A 25,156-nucleotide genomic window follows, 5' to 3' on the forward strand; every position below is an offset into this window, starting at 1 on the left:
GGTTTTCCGAGACAGGGTTTCTCTGTGTAGCCCTGGCTGTCCTGGAACTCAGTTTGTAGACCAGGCTGGCCTCGAACTCAGAAATCCACCTGCCTCTGCCTCCCCAGTGCCGGGATTAAAGGCGTGCGCCACCACGCCTGGCTGGGAACAGTGCTGATCAGTAATAATCTCAACCACAGAAGGCAAGTAAAATTTATGTATTCAATTTACAGATTTGAAACATTGTGTAGCCTCCTAAATAGTATAGATTTGTGGCTCAAAATAGAAATGATAGTAATTCCTACCCAGAAAGGACTTCCTAATATAATACAGAAAGCCTAAGCTTAGTGGGAAAATAATGGCAGTAAGAATAACACAAGTTAGCTGGACCCTTTAACTCTTACACATCCCACGTCTTCTGTTAGCAGTTGTGTGTGCACTATCTTCCTGGCTCTCCTTAGCATTCTTTATGGAGAATCAAGTATTCAAAAAGAAGTTGAATTAAACAAATCAAGTGCTCAGAATCATGCTGGCCCATTCAAATCCTTTGGTAAACATTAGCTATTATTGTAACTTGTGAAGAGACAAAGTTTAATCTGTATCCCTCAAATTGTCAGGTATGCCTTGCCCTCCATATTTCTCAAATATGTAATTAGTTCTAATTATGAAAGTACCAAGTAATCTCTCACCTGTGACAAACGTAACACGATCTGTCTTTGTGAATTGGACATCCGGTGCCACCTCCAATTCCATACACATATTGATTGCTTTTGGAAGAGTTTTCAGCAAAATAAATTCCAGCTCCAAACATGCCACCTATGTATGCATGCCTTTCATCAAAGCCCTTATGGATAATCGCATTCACAAAAGGAGACCCTAAAATACAAACATGGGCAACAACAATTCAGAAAGCAAAACCAAACCGTCTAAGAAGTTAAACTTTTCTAAGGATTAAACACAGGGCTTTGTGCACATCAGTCAAGCACCGAGCCACACACCCAGCCCAGGATGCTAAATTCTGTTTTTAAGACAGACTCTCTACATAGCCTTGGCTGTCTTGGAACTATACATACCAGATAGGCCTGGACCTCACAGAATCACCTCTGGCCCCATGGATGTTAAATGCTTGAACATGAATCACTGCCAGAAAAAATTGTAGACAGGGTTTCTCTGTGTAGCCCTGGCTATCCTCAAACTCATAGATCCTGCCTGCCTCTGCCTCCTCATTGGTAGGATTAAAGGCATGTGCTATTATCAACTGGTTGCCATTTTTTAATTAAAAAAAAAAAAAAAAGCCCAACAACAAAGCTATGCATAATTCTGTATGTCTATGTGGTATGTGCATGGAAGTGCAGGTGTCTACAGAGCCAGAATCACAGGCAGTTTGAACACCCAATGCGGGCTTTGGAAACCTAACTGCAGTCTTCTACAGCAGCAGTATTTGCTCTTTTTGTTCCTTCTAAATCATCTCTACAGACCCTAGAGCTTGCTATTTTTAGAGCTAAGAATTCCTTATGTTGATTAATGATTCCAATAGAATGGTGGTTCAGATGCCAAAGGATAGACTCAACTAGAAAAACAACAGATTATTTGAAATTCTAATGCAAAAGTTACCACATTTCAGAGCCAAATACATAAAACCCAGGACCAAGGGCTTCACAATTCACTGCACCCAGTGAGGCTAAGAGACATCAAGTCTTCAACCGTGCTTGACCTCTGTGCACTTTCCTAGACAGTCAGAAGTATCCAAGCAGCCTAGCCTGCCATGCTCTTATTCTTCTCCTTGTGCCTCTTCTCTTCATCCACTTTTCTTTCATCATCTGCTATAAAAGATTCCGAGGGTAAACAGCGACCCTTCTCCTGTCCTCGCTAACAGAGGCTTAGCCAAAACCGCACCACACGGCATGTGAGAAGCAGTGTGGGGAGTGTGAAGTGTGAGTTGGTGATCTCAGAACTTACTTCTCTCCTTCCATCATAGAGTTTGGGGACAGAATTCAAGTCATTAGGTTCATGTGGCGAGGCCTTTACCAAACTGAGCCATTTACTGGCCACCAAAAAGATAATCTTAATTTATTAAAAATGTTCATTATAAAGTATATTAACAGAAAAGAAACTGAGGATATGAACACAAATGTACAAGTTACAAAAATGTTATCTTTATTAAGAGGACATAAGCTATACTCTTATATACCATGAAATAACATCCTTTCGTTTGCATGGTTGTGGTTTTCTTCAGACACTTCTTTCCTCCGGTGTGTATATCTTTCCCACAATTTCTTGTTACAAACCTTCTGAATCTATAAAAACCAGAAAAGTGAAATACTGTCTTTTATCTTACCAATATAAACAAACAAACAAACAAACAACAGAACCAACTCCTGTAAGTTGTTTTCAGACCTCCACCTATATGTGGTTGTGTACATGCAATTTGTGTCTGCATGAGTTCATACACACATTTTTCTTTCAAAGAGAAACACTACACGTGGCTAGGAAGAGGCCACAAATACTTGAAAGTTGCATGAAGCCGGGCGTGGTGGCGCACGCCTTTAGTCCCAGCACTCGGGAGGCAGAGGCAGGCGAATTTCTGAGTTCGAGGCCAGCCTGGTCTACAAAGTGAGTTCCAGGACAGCCAGGGCTACACAGAGAAACCCTGTCTCGAAAAACCAAAAAAAAAAAAAAAAAAAAAAAAAAAAAAGAAAGTTGCATGAAATACTTCAATTTTAGAATTACCTAAAACGGGAAGTTAAATAAAAGTTACCACTAAGTCATTACAGAAATACCTCAGCCATGCTAAATTTTGTAGAAGCATGAGACAGAGCAAAGCACCCTGCTCTCCTGACTATCTAGCTCAAACACCATAAACACAATTTGAAATAACCACCCACCACACATCCTTCTTTCCTATTACTCTTTCCCTCCCAGTCCCCATTTTTGTCAGGAGAAAACTTAAAGATGAAAGTGGGTCTCATTTGGAGCATCACTATGGTCAAAATGGACATTTCTAGTGCTGAGTGCTGCAGCCCCCTGGTGGTCCCTAACAGGACACCTGAGTGTTTTGGTTTTAGTATTGGCTCAAACAAATAACCCCACAAAATGACTCAAAATATGGATAACAGATGTAATCAAGAACCATAGCTGGTATGAACCAATCTTTATGTCTAAAATGTAACAAAAATAAAGCTATTCTAGTGCGTACACACACACACACACACACACTAAATATCGTGCCAAAATGGATTCTTTTCATATTGAACATAGAAATTTTGAAATCAGTCTCTCGATTTCACGCTAAAGTGACTCCCCCTTGCCTGAACAACCTGATGGTAGCAGATAACAACCACACCACACTAAGTAAGCTTTAGTGTTCATTAACTTAAAGAGTACATCTACTTCACGGTATACTGATATTGTTCAATAATTTTTATTTTTATTTTTTCCGAGATGAGAATTTCTCTGTGTAGCCCTGGCTGTGCCTGAACCCAGAAATCTGCCATCCTCTGCCTCCTCATTGTTGTGATTAAAAGGCGTGAGCTAACATGTCTAACCTAAAAATAGATGAAGTTTTTAAAAAAGTGGGCATGGTGGCTCATGACTTTGATCTTATCCCCAGGACTAGGAAGGTTGAGGCAAGAGACTCAAATTCTACACTAGCTAGCCCATGTAGACAGTGTTGCTCAACAAATGAACAGAGGTATGTATGTATGTATTTTTTTTTTTATTTTTTGTTGAGACAGGGTTTCTCTGTGTAGCCCTGGCTGTCCTGTAACTCACTTTGCAGACCAGGCTGGCCTAAGACTCAGAAATCCGCCTGCCTCTGCCTCCTGAGTCAATATAAATTGGAGGATAGTCTCCCCCTCCACAGTCCCTGAAGCCATGTCAGAAAGCTACTGTGCTAGATATCACTATGTTCTTATCAACCTTACTGAAGACTTTGGGCTGAGGAAATGACAGACTTGGTTTGGCCCCTGCTTCCGGTCACTCGTTACCTTGAGAATGTTGTATCTGTTGAAGACGCCACCTGCGTGACCCCCATCTCTGTGCTCCCGCACAGTACTCTGCATCTGATGGAAAGTAATTTAACATTCATGTTATTGTCTTTTCTGACTCATGTTTTGCTTTACATTTATTTGATGCTATTTCTGAGAATTCAACATAGGTTTTACTATTTTTCCTGAAAGGACATAATCCTATAACCTCTGTGAGATAGGGTTCTTCTGTGTAGCCCTGGCTGTCCTGAAACATGCTCTGCAGACCAGGCTGACCCTGAACTCAAGAGATCCACCCACCTGCCTCTGCCTCTTGAATATCGGGGTTACCATGAGTATATCTAGAGATATTTATAGTTTATAGTTGATAACGTGTTTATAGCTGAAAAAGTTACATGAAAGAGAATGTAAAATATAAAAGCAAACCAAGGCCCATTGGACTTGCAAATTTTATATGCCCCAGTACAGGGGAACGCCAGGGCCAAAAAGGGGGAGTGGGAGGGTGGGTATGGGGGACTTTTGGGATAGCATTGGAAATGTAAATGAGGAAAATACCTAATTTAAAAAAAAAAAGCAAACCAATGATTCCATTGTGCTAATATTAGCCTAATAAAATATAACATGTATTTTCTTAGGATTATGAATTTAAGAAATAAATCTCAGTCAATTTGGTATCTGTGCTTAATTCATACAGATAAGGCATGTGTACATCAAAGTATAAAGTGTGAAGTGTGTACAGCTGGGTGTAATGGTGTATAACCTTTAATAAAAACCACTGAGAAGTCAGAGGCAGGTAGATCTCTGAGTTCTAGGGCAACATAGTCTATACAGTGAGTTCCAGGACAGGCAGGGCAACATAGTGAGACCTTGTTTCAATAAAATCACAAGGGCTGCCCGGCAGTGGTGGCACATGCCTACTTTAATTCCAGCCCTTGGGAGGCAAAGGCAGGCAGATTTCTGAGTTTGAGGTCAGTCTGGTCTACAGAGTGAGTTCCAGGACAGTCAGGGTTATACAGAGAAACCATGTCTCAAAAAACCAAAACAGGGGGCTGGAGAGATGGCTCAGCGGTTAAGAGCACTGACTGCTCTTCCCAAGGTCCTGAGTTCAATTCCCAGCAACTACATGGTGGCTCACAACCATCCGTAATGAGATCTGGCGCCCTCTTCTGGAGTGTCTGAAGGCAGCTACAGTGTACTTACATATAATAAATAAATAAATCTTAAAAAAAAAAAAACCAAAAAACCAAAAAAACCAAAAACAAACAACAAGAGGTTGGGCGGGGGGGTGAGGCGATGGGGGCTGTGGATAGGAAGGTACTCTTCAAAGATTTCAGTGGATTAAAGAATTCTTTGGGAAGAAAGTCAGAATAAAATTTCCCATATAAATGGTTGAATCCTGTCAGATTCCTCATGCTACAGTTGCCTTCAGAGGGAGTGAACACTAGCATATTTTCAAATGACAGCAACCTTCTTTCTAACAGAATTCTAATTCAATATGAACTGAAATAGCACCTAAGTAAATAAGGTTAACTGAGAGCTGCATTACAAATATTTACAAATTATCATGGTGGTGAAAAGAAATTAAAAAAAAAACAAAAACAAAACCAAAAACAAAATTCATGTCCAAATATATCCGCAAAATTCTAGGACACAGCAATTGAGTCAACAATATGGTGGCCAGATCTACCTATGCATTTATTTAAGTGTGAGGAACATACCTCTTCTTCCACAGACTGAAATTCTTTATCATCAGGAGACAGATCTATGAGAATTGTTCCACTGCCAGAGTTGTTTAGAGTTAAATATGGATTAAGACCTATGAAATGAAATTTACAAGTAAAAAACCTGCAATAAGTCAGCTCCCCCAAGTCTTCACTTCTTAATGACTTAGATTTACAGGAATGCAGACGCACGCGCAGACAGTTCAGGCACACACATCACCCAACTTTCCTCAGACTCTAACAGATTCTACAACTGTCAGAACTTATTAACATGGGCTTCACCTGGACTGCACGAGTTTTCTCAATCAATGCCCTTTCTCTATCAGGATCAAACCTATGATATTCAGCCTACTAGTGTGTGTGCATGTGTGTGTGCCTGTGTACACTGTGTGTGCATGTGTGTGTGCATCCCTGTGTATACTGTGTGTGCATGTGTGTTTGTGTGCCTGTGTACACAAAAGCCAGAGGGTTATCATCAGACCCCTCAGAGCTGAGTTAGAGGCACTCATCCAGCTTTTATTGTTCTATGGGTTCTGATAGCTGAACTCTGGTTCTCAGAGCTGTGCAACAAGCACTCATAAACACTAAGCCATTTGCAACTCTCCCCTCTGCACACTAACTTTTTTAAGATCCTTTAAAAATTTTTATTTTTTACGAGTATAGTATAGCTGTCCTCAGACACGTCAGAACAGAGCATCAGATCCAATTACTTATGGTGAGCCACATGTGGTTGCTGGGAATTGAACTTAAGATTTAGGAAGAGCAATCAGTGCTCTTAACCATTGAGCCATTTCTCCACCTAGAGACTCCTTTTATTTTACGTATGCACCATGTGAATCCCTTCAGAGGCCAGAAAAGGACACCCTGAAACTGGAATTACAGAGTTGTAAACAGCCATGTGGGTACTGGGTCCTGAACCAAGTTGTAGTTGTTCCAGAGCATCTGACGCCCTCTTCTGGCTTCCTCTGGTATTGACTGCAGGTGGTGCTCACATATACACATAACATATTAAGTCTGAATCCATTCCTGGCCAGTATATATCTCTCCCATGCCCTGAAAACTCTCTTCATTTTATAAATAGAATTTTTTTAAATTCCAGTTGCGTACCTCCTATTTTAAGATATTAAAAAAATTATTCCTCTTTTGATTGGCAAACCAAGTGACAGGTTCCATCCCAGGCCTTCCTAAGACGGACAGCACTGTCGTACTTTGTCCTTCCTTTCCTCTTTCCTGCTTCCAAACAGTCTCCCTTTCTGTTTTATTTTTCCTCCTTATTTTCCTCTTTTGAAGACAGATTTCTCTGTGTAGTCCTGGCTGTCCCAGAACTCACTCTGTTGAACTCAGGAGATGCCTCTGCCTCCAGTGCTGGGATTGAAGGCGTGCACTACGCTGCCCAGCTCCCTTTCTGATTTTATGAAACACATCTTCTACTATCCTCTCTTGTCCCTCTCACTTCCCATTATCCCTTTTCTACTTCTATGCCACACATGCACAGATTTAAATCTGTGTGCCACATGAGAAAACAAATGGTATTTAACTGAGTCTGGCTTATTTTTATGTAATATAATAACCTTCAGTGTGATCTAGTTTTCTGTCAAAATTTCATTTACTACAGCTGACTGGAATTCCACTGTTTGTTTGTATGTATGCATGTATGTACACATTTTGTCTATTCACCTGTTGATGGACATATAAGCTGGCTCCACTTCCTAGTTCTTTCAGATTGTGTAGCTATAAATATGGGCTTGCAGCTCTCTCTGTTGTGTCTAGGTTTGGGTTCCATTAACTATACACCCAGTGATGGTCATGCTGAATCGTAACAGTATTTAATTTTACTGATGTGCATAGTGGCTACATTACTTTATGTCTCTGAGTGCTCTATCAGCATTACAGTAAATCACCATTTCTGTTTAATAATAAAGGTAAAATATGATTTTTGACTCCTAAAGTAATACACAATTTTTACTGAACTCTGGTACACATAAGTGCTAGCATCTGCTGAGTGAATGTAATTTGCATTTTCCTTTAGTGAAAACACATTATTCCTTTTTAGGACTCTCACCCATGCTGTTGTAATTTAGCTATGGAAAACATTACTTTATCATTTAATCATTCCTAGCATGTGAATGAGAGACACCTATGCTCCAAATCGTTTAAAATCAGAACACTTTAGACCTAGGTTAACTTCTACTTATAACTTCCTATTTTCCAAGAGCTAAAATAATCCTAAAATTTCTGCATGAGACGAGAAACTTTACTTTGGGTCATATAATTTACATTAGTAGTGTCAGGAGTCGGGCAGTGGTGGCGCACGCCTTTAGTCCCAGCACTTGGGAGGCAGAAGCAGGTGGATTTCTGAGTTTGAGGCCAGCCTGGTCCACATAGAGAGTTCCAGGACAGCCAGGGCTACACAGAGAATCCCTGTCTCAAAAAACCAAATAAATAAATAAATAAATATTAAAAAAAAATAGCAGTGTCAGGAAGTTTTAAGTATTAGGAAGGCCTCATTATGTTCAAACCCCTATTAGTACCCCTCCTATTAAAAAAACTTCTCCCTGGGCGTGGTGGCGCACGTCTTTAATCCCAGCACTTGGGAGGCAGAGGCAGGTGGATTTCTGAGTTCCAGGTATGGTCTACAGAATGAGTTCCAGGCCAGCCAGGGCTATACAAAGAAACCCTGTCTTGAAAAACCAAAAACCAAAACAAAACAAAACAAAACTCCTCACAGACTTTGTATAAATAAACTGTCAACCAGTTATTAACATGAAGTACCTTGCTGTCCAGAGATCAGCCTTTCAACCCCTTTAATCAGCTTGTGTCGATGTCCATAGGCATTGATTCCAATCTCTTTCAGCTCCTTGTGGCCCATCTCAACTAGGACATCTAAGGTAATCTTAGAAAAGAAAATCAAATATTCAGAATGCTTGCTCACTTGGTAGACATTCATACATTGATAGTCTCAAGTCTCAAAGTATTCATGTTTATTTCACATTATTTTCTTTTAAGATATATTTTATTACATGAAAGTTTGTCTGTCTGTGCATGCATTATCCTTCAGTCAAAAAAGGGCATCCCACCCCGCCCCCCATGGCATTGCAGAAGGCAGTTGTCACCCATCATATGGGTGCTGCGAATCAAACCCTGTGCTACCTCACTAGCCCCATTTCATATGATTTTAGCCTTTATAGGAAACAAGTCATTTATTGAACTCAAAAAGTTGTAACAACTAAGTTGAATCACAAATGTTCCATCAGACTCATCTTCCCGTCGCTCCACACCCACCCTTTACCCAGCGTCTTGCACAGTCCCTCCAGGACCTCGGCATCACTGTTCAAACTCTTACCCCAATCAATTCAGCTTCATGAAATTGAAATAATTAATCCTGTTTCATTTATACAACATCAACAATGGCAATAATGTAAATACTGTGGGGGCTAGTGAGACAGCAAGAGCGCTGCTCTGTCACAGTGGATTGGGGTTTGGTTTCCAGTACCCACATGCTGGCTCTCAACCATTCCTAACTCTAGTTCAAAGGGATCTAACATCCTTTTCTGACCTCCTCAGGCCCCAGGCATGCATGTGGTATACATTCACGCAGGCAAAACACTCTGGGGCTATCCAGAAAAGCTCAAATACATGGCTGACACATTCTCATTCCTGTCCATAGTAGGTAGTAAAGGGCTGAGTCAGGAACCATGTTTTTAAGGAGGATGCTCTATTTCTACATACTGGTCAATTTTTAGATAATGAGCTAAGTGAAACTCCAAGGTCAGGCCATATGAGGAAGTGACTGGTTTCCAGTCTCAACTCTCAGAGCTGTAGTAGACAGAACACTACTACACGGTACACATAGCATCCAGGAGGCCCAGGGTTCAGTGCCCACCACTAAACATAACAGACACCCTACAAACAATTTCCCAATAGCTTAGAAGGCTTAATTAATTTTAAGCATTTTCTAGCTCTTTCTATTAAACACTAAACCAAACAAAAGAATTCACCTACTCACCTGTTCTCGCTCAAATATATCCATCAAGTGCTCAAGTCCAAGGTTCCTTACGAACTGAGTTATACTAAAATCGATTCCTGAATCTGGGAGGAATAAAATATTACATCAGAATATTGTACAACACCACTGTGAATACAAAAGATCTGCAATGCTACAGCACAGCAAAGATACTAACAGCCATTTATGTAATACTAAAAACTCGCAAGAATCCTACAAACTGAAGCCCCGGCTAGCCTGGAACTCAATGCCTGCCATGCTGGCCTCAAATTAAGAAACCCACTGTACACGCGTGTGCTATCATGCTCAGCTTAAACAGTTAACCAACCATGGGCTTTCTCAAGTTTAAATATTTTTTGTTTTGTTTTCATTTAAAAATTTAGTTTTAGCCTCATCTTTAAAAATAAGTCTTTCAAGATCAAGTCTTTCAAATTTATGAAAAAAAGTTTTACGATATTGCATAGAGTACAAAGAATGTGACAGATAAAGGCTGGCATCTAAAGAATGGGTCAGGACTGGAAGACAGCTCAGTGGGTAAGGCACTTGCTGGGCAAGCCTGGCAACCTGAGTTCAATCTCTGGGAAAGACAGAGTGAATTCCAGGACAGTCAGTGAGACACATAGAAACCCTGTCTCAAAACAAACAAACAAACAAACAAACAAAAATCAAATGAAGAACCTGTGACACAGAGTTGTCCTCTCATCTCCCCATACATGACACAGCACAAGCTTGGACACATGCACGTGTGTACACATAATAGCATATAAACAAACAAACAAACAAATAAATAAATGTCAGCTAGCACCACATTCATTAGTTTTTGATTTGAAAGGCGATTCTGTAGGAATCCCACTTACATTATTAAGAAAATAGAAGGTAAAGATTCCCAGGCTATTTTAACTTATTTCATATAAAGAGTTGTATTTAAGATTAAAGGACAATTTCCTACCACTCTAAATGACAAACATGGCGCTACAATGTGAGATAGTTATTTATAAAAACCCTCACCCTCTTTTCTTTCCAAACCAGTAGCACCTTCTGTTGTACTTGAACTAACTACTGAGGACAGTTCCGAGAAACTCCCAGATAAGTTGTCGAGACTGCTGGCTGCAGAGAGGCTGGATGGACTGGATGGACCTGAAGACAGAGCATCTGCAGTGGCTCCAGGGCTCCTCACACCACTGAGCACTTGAGGTTTGTAGCACGTAGGCAGAGCAGAGGGGGGCATGGCTGCTGTCAAGAGTGCGCTGACATCATCTGCCTAGGATACAGTACAAGGAGATGAAATCTGTCACATGGTTTACAATTCTTCTATGCAATAAAAAGAGGATAAAACCTAGCAAATTCACACCAGATCTACTACCATTCAACCCTGAGAAATACCAGGAAACCTTAAAAGTGCAACAACAGGCTGATATCCAGCTCGCAAATTATCACTAAATAGAGAACACATTTCAGAACACCCTTTCCAGATCACGTCATTAAACAAAAGAAACTGCCAAATGTTGCCAAGTACGAGGAACAACATGCCAATTCTGACATCACAACTGAAAGGCACTGAAATTAATTACAGAACTACTAATCTAAAAAGTAAGAGCTTTCACAACCCTACTATAATTAACTCTGACATTAGCAACTCAATCGACACAGAACGATTAGCCAACAGACCCATTTGTATTTTTTAGAAAACAGTGATTCATTACACAAAATGGAGAAAACCCTGTTTTTTGGTAAAAGATAATTTTAATCAAACTGACAGGATGAAAAACTCTCTAAATTCAGTATTATACCCACTTTACTAATGACATGCAATTATTTACAATACTCAAATAAGAAACTAAGTAATGGGCTGGAGAGATGCCTTAGTGGAAAGGCAGCTACCACTGCCCGATGGCCTGAGTTTAAGCCCTGGCACCCACAAGGTGTAAAGAGAAAAGACCCCCACAGTTTCCCTATGACTTCTATAGGCATATAGAACACATTCCAGCCTTCTTTTAAAAAAAAAAAAAAAAGTTAAAAAAGCTAAGTAATCAGTAACAGGGACGTTTCTGTGTTATTCATTTAGTGTCCGCCCCTTATCTTTCTCTTCCCCCACATCTTTCCTGTGCATCTTTTAACCCCTTACAATTTGTGAATAGTATTTGCTGACCTATAAATCGTCAGTTTTAAAAAGACCATTTATTGGGTACATTTTGATATGTGAAGCTATTTAAAGGCCTTAGATATTATTACAATACTTACTTCTCTAATTAACCAGGTATATTTTATCCCTTATAGATATTGCTACTAGACTTTAGAGGTTGGAGCAGCAGGTTACACATATTCCACTCTAAAGCTCATGCATGCTTTCACTCTCTCAAAACCACCTTTAAAATTTTATTCTGTGGGCATATGCACGATTTGTATGTGTGTATGAGTGTGCAAATATGTGCACGTGGAGGTTAAAGGAGGCTTAGGTGTCGATCCTCACTTCTGAGGTCTCCTGAGATGATCTCGTCATCACTGTGATACCAGGCTAGTTGGCCTCTGGGTTTCCAGAGGATGCCTCTCTTTGCCTCCTTTCTCCCACATATGCTCATCCTAAACATCAGAACTTACAAGGGTTTTAGGAATTAATCCACCTCAGGTTCCCAGGCTGTGCAGCAAGTGCTTTACTAAGTGGTCTACCTCTTTAGGCCCTGTGCATGGTGTCTACAGCTTTTTATCTTCCTTGCCACTCATTCTATTATTGGATGAATCAATGTTTCAGAGGAATAAATTCTGTATGCTTACTTCTAAACCAGCTTGGAACCAAAGAGGTATTTCCAAGAAACCCTCATGCAAATACGGTATGGTTAGTCTGCCTGGAAACATCATTTTAAATCTGAATGCAGACAAACTAAATCAGTTTCATTATTCCAACTGGTTGGAATAATCTCTCTCCACAGAACACACTATCTTTTCCAACTGAAAATGTTTCTGGCAGGGTGTGGCAGCACATGACTGTAATCTCAGCATACTCAGGAGGTAGGCAAGAGAGGCATGCAAAGGGCTGAAGATGGCTCAGTAGTTAAGAATAAATACTTTTCTTCCAGAGGACTCAGATTAGGTTTCCAGGAAGCACATCAGCTGATTTATAACCTCCTGTAAATGTAACTCCAGCTACAGAGGATCTAATACTATCTGGCCTCTGCTGGCACCAGCATGCAAGTGGTGCACATAAACACACACACACACACACACACACACACACACACACACACACACACACACACAGAAATCTTAGGGAAAAAAAATGGGTATGAGACTCCAGGCCAGCCTTATAAACAAGTTCCAGGCCAGACAGGACTTCATAAGATCTTGTCTCACAGATTCATAGATCCAGGGAGGACAGAACTTTGCTTCCTTTCACTTTACTGCTCTGGTTAATGACCTCAGTGGCAGAGGTGAGAAAGCACCCCTGTTCCAGTGATTGACACAGATTTGGGACCTACAAAGGAGGCTCTTTTATAAGCAGCCATGGAAAAAGAATGAAAGACCTACAGTTTATTTTACAAACCTTAAAAAAATTTTAAGCATTAATTTTATTTGTGTGCATGTGTGTGAATAGGTGCACGTGTGCCAAGATGCACATGTAGAGGTCAGAAGACAACTTGTGGGAGGCAGGTCTCTCTCCTATCAGGTGGGTCCAGGAATTAAACTCAGGCCTGTTAGGCTTAGCAGCAAGCACCTTTACCAGCTGAGCCATCTAGCAGGCCCTCAGACAGCTTTTAGAGGGTAAGCAGCAACAATGGGAAGAAGTAGCAAGGAAGGATAGAATCTCTGCTAGTACCAGGCTTTGCTACATTGAAGGCAATGCACTTAACTGGGGAAGTTGGTAAGACCTTCAGTCTAGAATATCATGCACTGTAACAGCATTTACAGAGGACCGGGGCTTGTTGTTTCCCAACTACTGTTCGTTTTCCCATATCCAAAGAACTTACTTACTATACAATAACTAATAACTCTATTATCTACATATCACAATACCAAACAATTCCTAAATTTAAATTTGGGCTAAAACCATATTCACTATGCAGACATTTTATATATGTCAATGTGAACTTTCTGATTTTTCAAAGAGCCCATCACTTACTGAAACTAAATCTAAAGGTGTTTGTCCTTCTTGATTTTTAAGAGTAGGATCAGCTCCATGGGCCAACAATAAAGCACAAAGCTGTGTCCGTCCCTTTTGGGCTGCTTCATGTAACGGTGTGAAAGCCCATTTGTCCGTGGCATTGACACACGCATTGTACTTTATCAGTAAAGCTGCTACGTCTACATGCTGTAAAAGAAAATATTCCTGTTACAGGTGGAAATATTTTATGGAACTTTACTTCTTAAGAAACTGGTTCTGAGCTGGGCGTGTACTCAGGAGGCAGAGACAGGCAGATCTCTGAGTTGGAGGCCAGCCTCGGATACACAGTGAGTTCCAGGACAGCCACAGCTATGCAGAGAGGCCCTGTCTCAATCAAACGAAGCCTGGCTCTGTATCTACGCTCTTATTTTCACATATATTCTGGAAATGAAAAAGAAAGCCATTTTTTCTCAGCAGCACTGAAACTTATGGATACTTGCTTCAAAATTACAGCTCAGTATTCCAGTCTACAACTTCATGATTTCTAACTACTTCTTGTAGTATAACTGGAGAACATCAATCTACAAACTAGCAGCTTTCCTTACCCAAACTAGAACACTGACAATGGCCAGTGCTGATCAGAATCCTCAGAGGTGCTGGAAATCAGTAACAAAATTATTTGAATCTCTAAAGATTCCTGGAAACCTATGGATTTTCTGACAAACACACACACACACACACACACACACACACACACACACACACCCCCCCAATATTTCATCAAGTAAGAGACAGGTGCCAAGGACAAAAATATACTGCCATGTCACACAAAATGCTTATACAGATTAAGAATTAAAATGTCTATGTTGTATAACGTCTTATTTAATTCTTTGTGAAACAAGAAGCCACACCCAATTCCACGAGCCCTGGGTGACATCCACTTAGAACTTACGCCATATGATGCTGCGTTATGTAAAGGAATGAGTCCTCCTTTGTCCTGGGCATTCACATCAGCTCCATGTTGCAATAAATACTCAGCAACTTCCAAATTATTATAACCAGCTAATGCAGGGGGAAAAAAGTAACATCACTCTCACTTATAAATGTAGACAAATCACAGATCACCCACATAGCTAAATATTTCTAAGTAGCTGTTAGTAAATTTTATGTAAATCTCAAGTTACCAGTGTTTTACCTTCTGGGAAAAAAATCTTCCACTGGACTAAATGTTAGGAGCTTCTTTTGTTATCAGCTACTGGTTGTGGAGACCTACCGAATTACAGAAAGATGTCTATCTTTCCATTTAAATTTTCCCTAGTAAAGGCCTTGTCTTCAAGGCTGTTACATATAACATGCTAAACTCAAGTGTATGATCCAAGGGTCAAAAATCACAGGCACCCAATCATCTATGTGCAAACAGGAAGCATGCTTTCTCAGGAGTTGTAGAGACAAGCTTCACTCGGCCTGAGGACAGAGCTTAGGAAATCAAGCAATCTCCCCTCTCTCCCTCTCCCCCCACCCCCTCCCCAGGTCAGTAGAGTAATCTTAGCATTGCTAAAACCAAAGAATAAGCTTACTGCTCTGAAGTATGACACAATCTAGTCACCTCTGCAAACTCTCTTATGGCAAACTATCTCTAGCCACATAATCATAGAAAGCAAGTTTTTAATTTCTCTAATATGAAAATGATAATGGTTTTAAAAGCTTTATCATGCTAATTTTAGTGCACATGTCAACCCTTTGAAGGATTTAAAGCATTAAAATTGTTCCAAGGTATAGTATTTGTGTGTATATATGGGTGAGTCACGGAAGTGAAATGTAAATAGTGTCTTCCCTACTGCTCTTCACTTTTGTTTGTTTTTGAGACACATCTTCTCTGTGCAGTTCTAGTAAATTTGAAAGATGCTGGGATCAAAGGCATGCGACACCCATCACTCCCATCAACTGTTTTTACTGAAATAATCAGTACTACAGGAAGTGAGTCCAGGTAATGGCTTAATGCATGAACACACATACTAGGACAGAATGATAGCTCTGACAGATAATTTAACTTGCATCTTTCAAATTTACTTAGAGAAAATATTTTAAACAACAATAAAAATAAATTATAGGCCTGCTAAAATGCCTCAGCAGGTAAATGTACCTGCTGCTAAGCCAGACAACTTGAATTTGATTCCTGGAACCCACATGATGCAAAGAACAGACGCTAGCAAGCTGTTTTCTGACTCCAGACCCCATACCACCACCCACCAAAAAATAAATAAAATAAAAATAATCTTAGAGGTTATCATCTCAAATCTTGTTTCCCTTATTTACCTGCCAAATGCAAAGGTGTAGAATGCCGACCTTGGGTATCACGGCAATTTACATTATCAGGTGAAGACAATTTCTTCACTCTGGCTAAACAACCCTTCTTGGCAGCATCCAGCAAAGCTGCATCACCTCTAAGTAGATCCTGAATATCTGTATCTCCATCTTTAACAAGATCCAGAGGAGTATTACCATCTCTGTTTTTCTTTGTAGGGTCGGCACCATGCTAGGTATGAGAAAAAAGGGGAAGGAGGGAATGGCAGGGAGTGCTTAGTGTTTTGTCATTGAGAAAATAAGGAGAGCAAAGATTGCTATTGTTATTAATGCTTAAATACCATAGGCACCTGCAACACATTAGTAAGTATGTATTGAGAACTAAAGCTACAGTCAAAGTTTTCAGCTATATAATTTTAAATTTAATCATTATTATTTTAGACAGTCTCACATATCCCAGATTGGTCTAAAATTTGCTCTACGGTTGAAGATGACCCTCACCCACTGACTGGCTCTACCTCCTACACAAAGGGTTCTGTGGTGCTGGGAATACATCCCAGGGCCTTGTGCATGCTAGACAGGCACTCTCTCAACTCAGTTACATCTGAAGCCCCCCATTATAATTTTATGAGACCACTGACAAATATGTTCATTGTTGATTGAATTACCATACAATGCATGTTTGCAATTTTCCTTTTTTAAAATACAGCGTCTTGGGGGCTGGAGGGATGGCTCAGTGATTAAAAGCACTGACTGCTTTTCCAGAGGTCTTGAGTTTGGTTCCCAGCAACCACATGGTGGCTACAACCATTGTAATGGGGATCCGATGCCCTCTTCTTGTGTGTCTGGAGACAGCTGACAGTGTACTCACATGTATGAAATAAATAAATCTTAAAACAAACAAAACAAACAAAAATCCAGGGTCTTAACTGTGCAGCCTTGGCTAGACTCTTATAAACTAACTCACTCTGTGGACCAGGCAGGACTTGAACTCACAGAGACCACTTACCTCTCCTTCCAAATGCTGGGTTTTAGGGTGTGCACCACCACATGTAGCTGCATTTTTCTTTCTACAAATATTTTATTATGAATCTGTGTTGTAATATTCTACAGCGAAGTATCTGTATCTGTTAGACCAGCACCATCACTTTTATAGAAGATTAAACAAATCTGGCTTATAAACCACATAATGAATCAAGTAACTTGAGGTTAGATTACTAAACAGGAAGTTGGACAGCAACTATGACATCATAGGTGGCTATATAATAAATCCTATGCTGATACATGTAGATTAAAATATAAAAATGTTCATGACATTTTCCTTTGAAATCTAGTTTTAGTATTAGAAAACGGCTTTTTCTACTTTCCTTGGTTTAAGACTCATATTACTGTTATCTGAAAGATTATCTGAGTACTTTAGGCAACTGCACTGTAAGTAAAAAAGTAAGTACTTAGGCATACCTGGAGTAGAAGTTTGCATATTTCATATTTTCCTTTTGCTGCAGCTTCATGTAAAGGTGTGAACTTCCACAAGTCAGCGACGTTGACTACTGCTCCATGCTTGACAAGAAGTTCTGCAACTTCATAGTGTCCGTAAGAACACGCATTGTGCAAAGGTACAAGACCTCTGAGAAGTTAAACAAGTGGCTGAATCTCAGTAAGTATACTAACCAAACACATTTATTTCTTAAACTGCCCATACTCTACAACTTAAGTCTATGTATGGAAAGCAGAAGACTGTTTATTTTAGGGGGAGGGGGGTTTCAATATGTCTTAAATACAGAGACTATGATAAACATTCACATATAGACAACATCTAGCACTGTGTATTTTAAACAAAAGTAATTTCAAAATAAACAAAAAATTTAGCATAACCTCAATGAACACTGAAAACTTTATCAGTATGAAAATCACAAAAATGAATTTTCCTTGGCAATTATAAAATAACAAGACGATTTTAACAAGTTAATTTTAACGTAAATTCAAGCATTCTGCATGTTTTTTGTTTTTTAAAAGAAAGGGTCTCCCTCATACTGAGCTGAGTGTCTCAAACTCCCCAGTGCCCTAGTGCTTGGGGTTTAGGTGTGCACCACCACGCTGAGCGTCAACTATTAACGGAATTTATAAGCTATCACTGAACCAACTTTAGGAAGTAAATTATATGTTAAAAAACAGAAGTAGTTTATAATTTATCACAGAAGTCTTCTTGTATTTCCCTGACATGGTCCTATAAAGGTGTGGTGGAAGCATGGCAGGATTTCGTTCTCACCCTTTGTCTTTAGCATGCACATCAGCGCCATGTTGCAGCAGATATTCTACCACAGACACTCTGTTGTACCCAGCTGCAAAATGGAGTGGGGTTGACTGGCGTCCTTCAATGTCTCTGCAGTTGACACTCTGAACAGTACAGAGTTTCTGTAGGATTGAACACAGCACACGCATTCATTTCTCATGTTTTGTCTTAACACAATTTAACAGAAATTTCAAATGCTTGCCTATTTTCTTATTAAATAAGTATTTAAGAAACTATTCTTATTTTAGTGTTTCATTTACTGAGATTTCTTCTGGTCTTCTCATCTATATTTTCTACTTTTTTGAAAGGTAGTAAACTTTACTATTTACACACCGATACCCTTCCTTCAAGTACTAAGTGTAACTTCCATTTGGTGATAAACGTAGTAGTAGTAGTAGCAGCAGCAAACTAGATCTCAGCAGCAGAGAGGGGAAAAATTCAGAGTCCAATACCCCTATCTATAAGTCAGAATCTGCATTCTAAGCCATGTGTAATAGTATATACCTGTTATTCCAGCATTGGAAGATGAAGGCAGGAGGGTTATGAGTTCAAAGCCAGCCTGGACTCCTTAATACTTCCCAACAAATAAAACCCCATAGCAAAGTACATTTTAGTAAGATCTATCTATAAGCATATTACAAGTCTGAGATGCAACACTGTAGATCAGGGGGGCTCAATATTTATGTATACTGGTCTAATCTCCAAATTTTGTTAAGTCAGTGTCTGGGGTTGCTAATTTGTAAGGGACCACATTTAGGTAAATGACTCATGCTTTACTATATATAATGAATGAAGAAAATGTTTCTGGTTATATGTGATCTCGAAGAACTAAGGAAATAGTCACTAAAATTATTTTGCTGTGTTCTTTGGTTCAAATGAGTAAGTTTAGCTTAATCAAAATTAATACCCCAAATATTCTTGAAGATTATGCAAAGAATTTGGGAGAATAATATAGTTAACAGACTACAATGCTTACAGTCAAAAGAATATCAACATAAAAAAACAAAACCAGGTCAGATGAGTAAGCCCCATTAATAGGTTTATCCCAAAGGGAGCTACTGAACTGCAAAGCCCTTCTGAGCTTATGGAACACATCTGCTAGACTTGATGAATGAGGTTCCAGTCCCAAAGCAATGTTTCAGTGGGTCTGAGACCCAATCTAGAAATAAGTATTTCCACTGTGAACCAGCTGTTGGCACATGTAGTTAGTTACCAAAGATCATTTTAATATCCTTTGCTTTATTTGTCCAGTTACTACAGTCAGGTTGCATGAGTTAAAATCACCCAGGAGACAAAGCTTTGGCATGCCTCTGAGGTACCATCTAGATGATGTTCATCAAGGTAATTAGAGCCACTTATAACTGCGGATCATACCATTCTATGGGCTAGAGTCCTAGCCTGAATAAAAAGAGAAAATGAGCTAAAGATCTACATTCTTTGGTCTCTGCTTCCGGACTGCAGATGCGATGTGAAAAGCTATCAAGCCCCTGCTGTCATGCTGAACTGTATCCCACACTGTGAGCTGGAATAAACCCTCCTTTCTCAGGTTGTGTCTGTGAGGTATCCACAAAATACGGTAACCTCATGAATCAATAGAATGGAATGGGTTTCTTCCTTAATAAATGGCATCATTTTTTTGTTTCCTGAGTCCAATTTGTATTTTAAATTTATGTCTTCTTCTAGGCTCCTTCTCAGAGATTTTAATACTTAAAAAAAAAAAAAAAAACAAACCCTAAAGTAAAACCAAAACCACCATAAAAAAAACAACAAAGGGGAAACAAAGCTGATGGCAAACTAAGATCTCCCACTCAGCATCCCAGTGCTGCAATCATAGGCCAGGTCACCACTTATGTTAATGCTTAGTCTTATGTTGTTAAATACGTTAGGTTCTGTAAGTAAATGAACATTTAAAATTCTCCTTACTCTCATACACATAAAATCATCTAGTTTAAAATCAATGTCTTTCCCTTAATAAGATACAAACCACTTGACTCATGAGCAAATCAAAAGCCTTGTTGCATGTGGTATCTGTATTATTTGCACTGGGCACAGTAGAGAGAAGATCATGTGTACTCTTAAAAAAATCAATCCAGGGCTGGCAAGATGGCTGAGTTGGTAGAGGTGTGAGCCTGGACCTGGGGACTGGGCGGTCACTGGACCCTCCCAGCACTGAACCCATTTAAAGCATCAGTCAACAACCACTCAAGAGCTCTGCAGTCACGACCAACATTTTTAAGTCTTTTTTGTCGGTGCTGAGAAAGGGTCTCACTGTGTAAAGCTGACAGACCCAGAGTGCTGGGACTAAAGGCTTATCTAGCTTGTATATCTTTAAAAATAGAAATGTATAGAAAAATCTACTAAGTAGAAATTTGATAAAATTATTTCAAACAGCCATTCTACCACACATTAGGCAACATAAAACTTAGTACATACAAGCGCTCTCTCAAATTAATTGTAGTCTAGTTTTGAAAAGTCTTTAAAGGGGTAGGTGAGATGGCTCAGCGGCTAAGAGCACTGGCTGCTCTTTAGAAGGTCCTGAGTTCAAATCCCAGCAACCACATGGTGGCTCACAACCACCCTTAATGGAATCTGGCGCCCTCTTCTGGTGCATCTGAAGACAGCTACAGCGTACTTATAATAAATAAATAAATAAATAAATAAAGACTTAAAAAAAAAAAGAGAGAGAGAGAAGTCTTTAAGGAGAAAAAAAAAAAAAAAGGCTTTCTCCCCGGCTAATTTTAAAAACTGAAACAACATTTAATGCAGCATTAAAGAATTATTAAGTTCATGAAATAGATGAGTCAATTTCTTACTTTAATTTTAGTCCTGTTCTTTCAAACATCAGGCTTTGGGTTATTTCCCTAGGCAGGCACTTCTGTACAGACCATGAACACACAGTACAGGCAGTAAGACATCAATGTGTGTGTGTGGCACAAGTCAAAACAATGTCTAAGGAAGGGTGACTCTGAGGGGACCACTGCTGGGATGGGACAGACAAGAAACTGGGTGCTCTGTAGGAGAAAAGAACTTTCCAGCCCAGCTGGGTAAGACAGCATGTTCGAGTAACACCAACACTGCTCACAGTACAAGCAACGGCTCCACAGGTGGACGGACGGACGGAGTAATGAAATGAGTGAACCAGAAGGAGCCTGTGCACACAAGGGCACTTGGTTCCTTTTGTGTGTCATACTTAAATAGTACTAGAGAGCAACATGACACACTTTCTTCTTTCTCCTGGTACTGCTTTTAGACAGGGTGTTCGGGTGTTCCTAGGTAGCTCAGGCTCTCTTTTTAACTGTTAAACCTTCTGTCTCAGCCTCCCTAGTATCTGGAAAATAGGTGTACACTATTATGCCGAGTACATATTTCTCCTTAAAATGTTTTTATTTAAAAAAGGTTATTTTGCGTGTGTGAATGTTCTGTCTGTATGTCTGCTCCACACGTGTGCCCGGTGCCCTCGGAGGTCAGAAGAGGGTGTTGCATCCTAGAATCACCATGTGGGTGCTAGGGACTGAACAAAAGGCTTCTGCAAGAGCTGCAAATGCTTCTAAATGCTCAACAGTCTCTCCAGCTCCTCATTATCCTGTTACAGGGACAGTGAGCTGGTGAAGACAACTGCATCTGATACTACATGAAGAACATTAAACGTGTGAATGTGATTGTCCTCTAACATGTAGCTAATGTCCCCCCACTGCTATTTCTTATTTCCTACTGCAAAGGAATTGGTATTTTTATCTTTTAATAAAGCTCTTTCCTGTAACAACATAGATTTATTAAACAATGCCAAAAACAAACAAAAAACTAAAGATTATGAGAAAATTGATTGTTTGTATCTTACTTTTACAGTTTCAACGTCACCAGCCTTTGCAGCTTCCAGCAACTGTCTGTCTGCCTCTGAGTGACCTAGTGAGGCGCCCTCTGAAGAGAGAAGAGTGGTTAATTGCTACCTGGAAGGAGACCAAGCTTCAAGGGTCATCTTTTACAAACCCAGGTTTTGAGTTTGCTAGCTTATGTAGTATTGCCACAGTGAAAAACCACTAACTACGACTACCAAAACTTTTGAGAATATAGACTGAGCAAAAGATATACATGTGCTAACTATAAAATGTCATTTAAGACATATAAAGAAACACAACCAAAGTGTTAAACAAGCCATGTGCAAGCACTGGTAGAAATCTAAACATGGTTTGCCATTAACTTGTTTTCTGAACTGGCACAAATCACTTTTAATTTCCTGACCCTCAGATTTTTTTTCAAATTTAAAGAGTGAAGTTGGGCTAGCAAGTAGCTAGTCATTATCAGTTTAAAATTCTGTCTAATTACTCAGTTAAAAATTCTGAAAGAGTATGTACAACAAAGGAAGCCCCAGGTAAAGACTGAATTATAAAAATTAAACCTTGAAAGAACTGAAAGAATACAGAGGTAAATATTTACATCTTAAGATAAACATTTAGAGTAGTGTATCAAAGGAAGAACCAATGGCAAAACTCCTGTAAAAAAAAAAATAAAATAAAGCCGGGTGTGGTGGCTAATGGCTTTAATCCCAGCACTTGGGAGGCAGAGGCAGGCGGATTTCTGAGTTCGAGGCCAACCTGGTCTACAAAGTGAGTTCCAGGACAGCCAGGGCTATATAGAGAAACCCTGTCTCGAAAATAAATTAAAAAAATAAATAAATAAATAAAAATAAGTAAATAAAGCCAAGGACAAAATGCAAAGACTTAACACTGTAACATGGCGTCAGAAGAAGCATACACACCCAAGACCTAAAATCCAGCAGGCCCAGTGTTTAGGGGAAGTCACCAGGTTGCTGTAGTAAAAAAAACCTATCTTTTAATGTTTTCCTTGCTCTAAAAAACAGCAATGACCACATTTTCCTTGCCTAAGAGCTTCTAAGACACCCCCACCTGACTTTGGTGTGGTGGGTGTGTACTAAATATCCGAGGGAGCACTAAGCTTATGACCCTTCAATCTCAGTCTCTCCAATGCTGGGATTAACAGTTTCTCAATGCTCAGCTTCTTAAACTTGAAGGGGTGGTGGGGGGGGGGGGCAAAGAAAGAAGGGATGGAAAAGAAAAGAAAAAGAGACAAGACAGGGTCTTCGTAACCCTGTTTGTACTGGAACTCAAGAGTTGTACCTGCCTCTGTGACCCAAGTACTAGAGTTAAAGTTGTGTACCACCATGCCTGGCAAATCAGCTCTATAAACTTTAAAACATGTGTGTATTTACACAGAGAAACTGGGCAGAGTATGCTACTGAACAGAAGTCATAATTATCATTTAATGACATTTAAGTATCAATATACTGAGCTAAGAATAAGTTAAGATAGCTAACATTTCTGTTTATTACCAACTCTTACACAGCACACCTGCCATGTGAAGAATCTCAAAGGTTAATCTTTGCCCCAGAATGTCACGGAAGCTCTTACTACCTTGGAGCAGCTGCTGCACATTTTCATTTCCCATTTGCAAGGCGGTGAAACCCTGAAGGGATATGATGTTTGGATCACAGCCATAGCTCAGGAGCAGGCGACAGGTCTGCAGGTGACCACAGTGTGCAGCTCTGTGTAACGACGTCTGTCCAAGACCATCCAAAGCATTCACCTTAACAAGACAGAAGGAAAGCACAGAAATCAGCATGGTGGTCATCACCTGAAGCCATCTAGTCGGTTACTCAACACTCGCTACTAAAAGTCTCACTTAAAAAAGAAACAAAAACCAACAACTGTCTAGTGCCAAAGTAGGCATTTTTTCTTCTTCTTAGAACTAGAGTACACATTCACCAATCCATGAAGACTGGGATCAGAATGAAGATAAGATCCCTCTTACAATATGGGTTGTCAAGTATAGTAACTTTATATATATATGTAAGTTTAAGTTAGGTGACCACAGTGTGCAGCTGTGTAAAGACATCTATCCAAGCATTAAAGAGTTTATAATTTCACCCTGTTTAGAACTAGTCATTAAATGAAAAAGCTGCATCCATGAAAATTTATGGGTCTTTGAGGTACATAATTTTTATGACTGACTCCAAGATAAACAACAGCCAGGGACAAACATGTTCAGGGCCGAGTTAGTGTTGAAATACTCACTCTTTCTTACTTATCTTCTACACCATGTATCAGGTAGAATATGTATTACGTGAATAGCAAGCTGTATACACACAACAGAGTATCTGCCAGCAATACCCAGGCACTGTTGTCATGTGATCCATCTCCCAAATCACTAACCTTACAGAGCACATCTGTGACGGATAAGCCTCAAAACAGCTGTGACTGTTAGGGGTACAGCCTGTCTAAGATGAAGCACTGCTGTGCACTGCACTTAGGATCTTACCCATCGGGACATTCTGCCATTCAGCTATCCACCGCTCACTTCTGCCTTAGCCTGTCCTTTAATAGGTTTGGATGCACCAATGTACACATTTGTTATAATATACAATGAAGACTTACACATTTCACCCCCTATAAATTTTATATTTAAAGAAAAACCATATAAACAGCCAACTCTAGTGATGTATATACACAGAGTATTTAATATGTGCACAGCATTCTGAAAATGTGTCAAGAAATAAGGCATGTTGGTAGATATGTAATATGACATAGCTGGTGACAGTATCCACATAACTACTAAATTCTTTCAATTTGGCTGTATCTTTGAAACTCTTCACATTAAGATTACCTCTAAGAGCATCTTATTTCCACTTTGCCTCCTTACCATGAAAATAATTCTTCAGTAATTAGCCAATCCTATGTTCACCAGTGTCATGTCATCAGA

The 25,156-nt window shown here is 39.7% G+C and overlaps 1 protein-coding gene across 3 annotated transcripts in view; it reads right to left on the reverse strand.

Moving 5' to 3' along the window:
* Tnks2 (tankyrase 2) overlaps positions 1-25,156 on the reverse strand; it is a 56,341-nt gene that overhangs the window by 3,150 nt on the left and 28,035 nt on the right. For 2 of the 3 annotated variants that reach the window (XM_021151390.2, XM_029472446.2), the window contains 14 exons: positions 23,812-23,983; positions 22,221-22,300; positions 18,359-18,504; positions 17,551-17,716; positions 16,102-16,321; positions 14,738-14,847; positions 13,804-13,992; positions 10,698-10,950; positions 9,693-9,775; positions 8,459-8,579; positions 5,684-5,781; positions 3,966-4,040; positions 2,171-2,276; positions 669-855 (listed from right to left, as the gene is read on the reverse strand). In XM_021151390.2, coding sequence (XP_021007049.1) covers positions 669-855; positions 2,171-2,276; positions 3,966-4,040; positions 5,684-5,781; positions 8,459-8,579; positions 9,693-9,775; positions 10,698-10,950; positions 13,804-13,992; positions 14,738-14,847; positions 16,102-16,321; positions 17,551-17,716; positions 18,359-18,504; positions 22,221-22,300; positions 23,812-23,983 — 2,006 coding nt within the window. The remainder of the gene's footprint in view (positions 1-668; positions 856-2,170; positions 2,277-3,965; positions 4,041-5,683; positions 5,782-8,458; positions 8,580-9,692; positions 9,776-10,697; positions 10,951-13,803; positions 13,993-14,737; positions 14,848-16,101; positions 16,322-17,550; positions 17,717-18,358; positions 18,505-22,220; positions 22,301-23,811; positions 23,984-25,156) is intronic. The other variant, XM_029472447.2, reaches the window with a different exon arrangement.

Source organism: Mus caroli, unplaced genomic scaffold (assembly GCF_978045245.1).
Source record: "Mus caroli unplaced genomic scaffold, Mus_caroli_1 scaffold_20, whole genome shotgun sequence".
NCBI classification, from domain to species: Eukaryota; Metazoa; Chordata; class Mammalia; order Rodentia; family Muridae; genus Mus; species Mus caroli.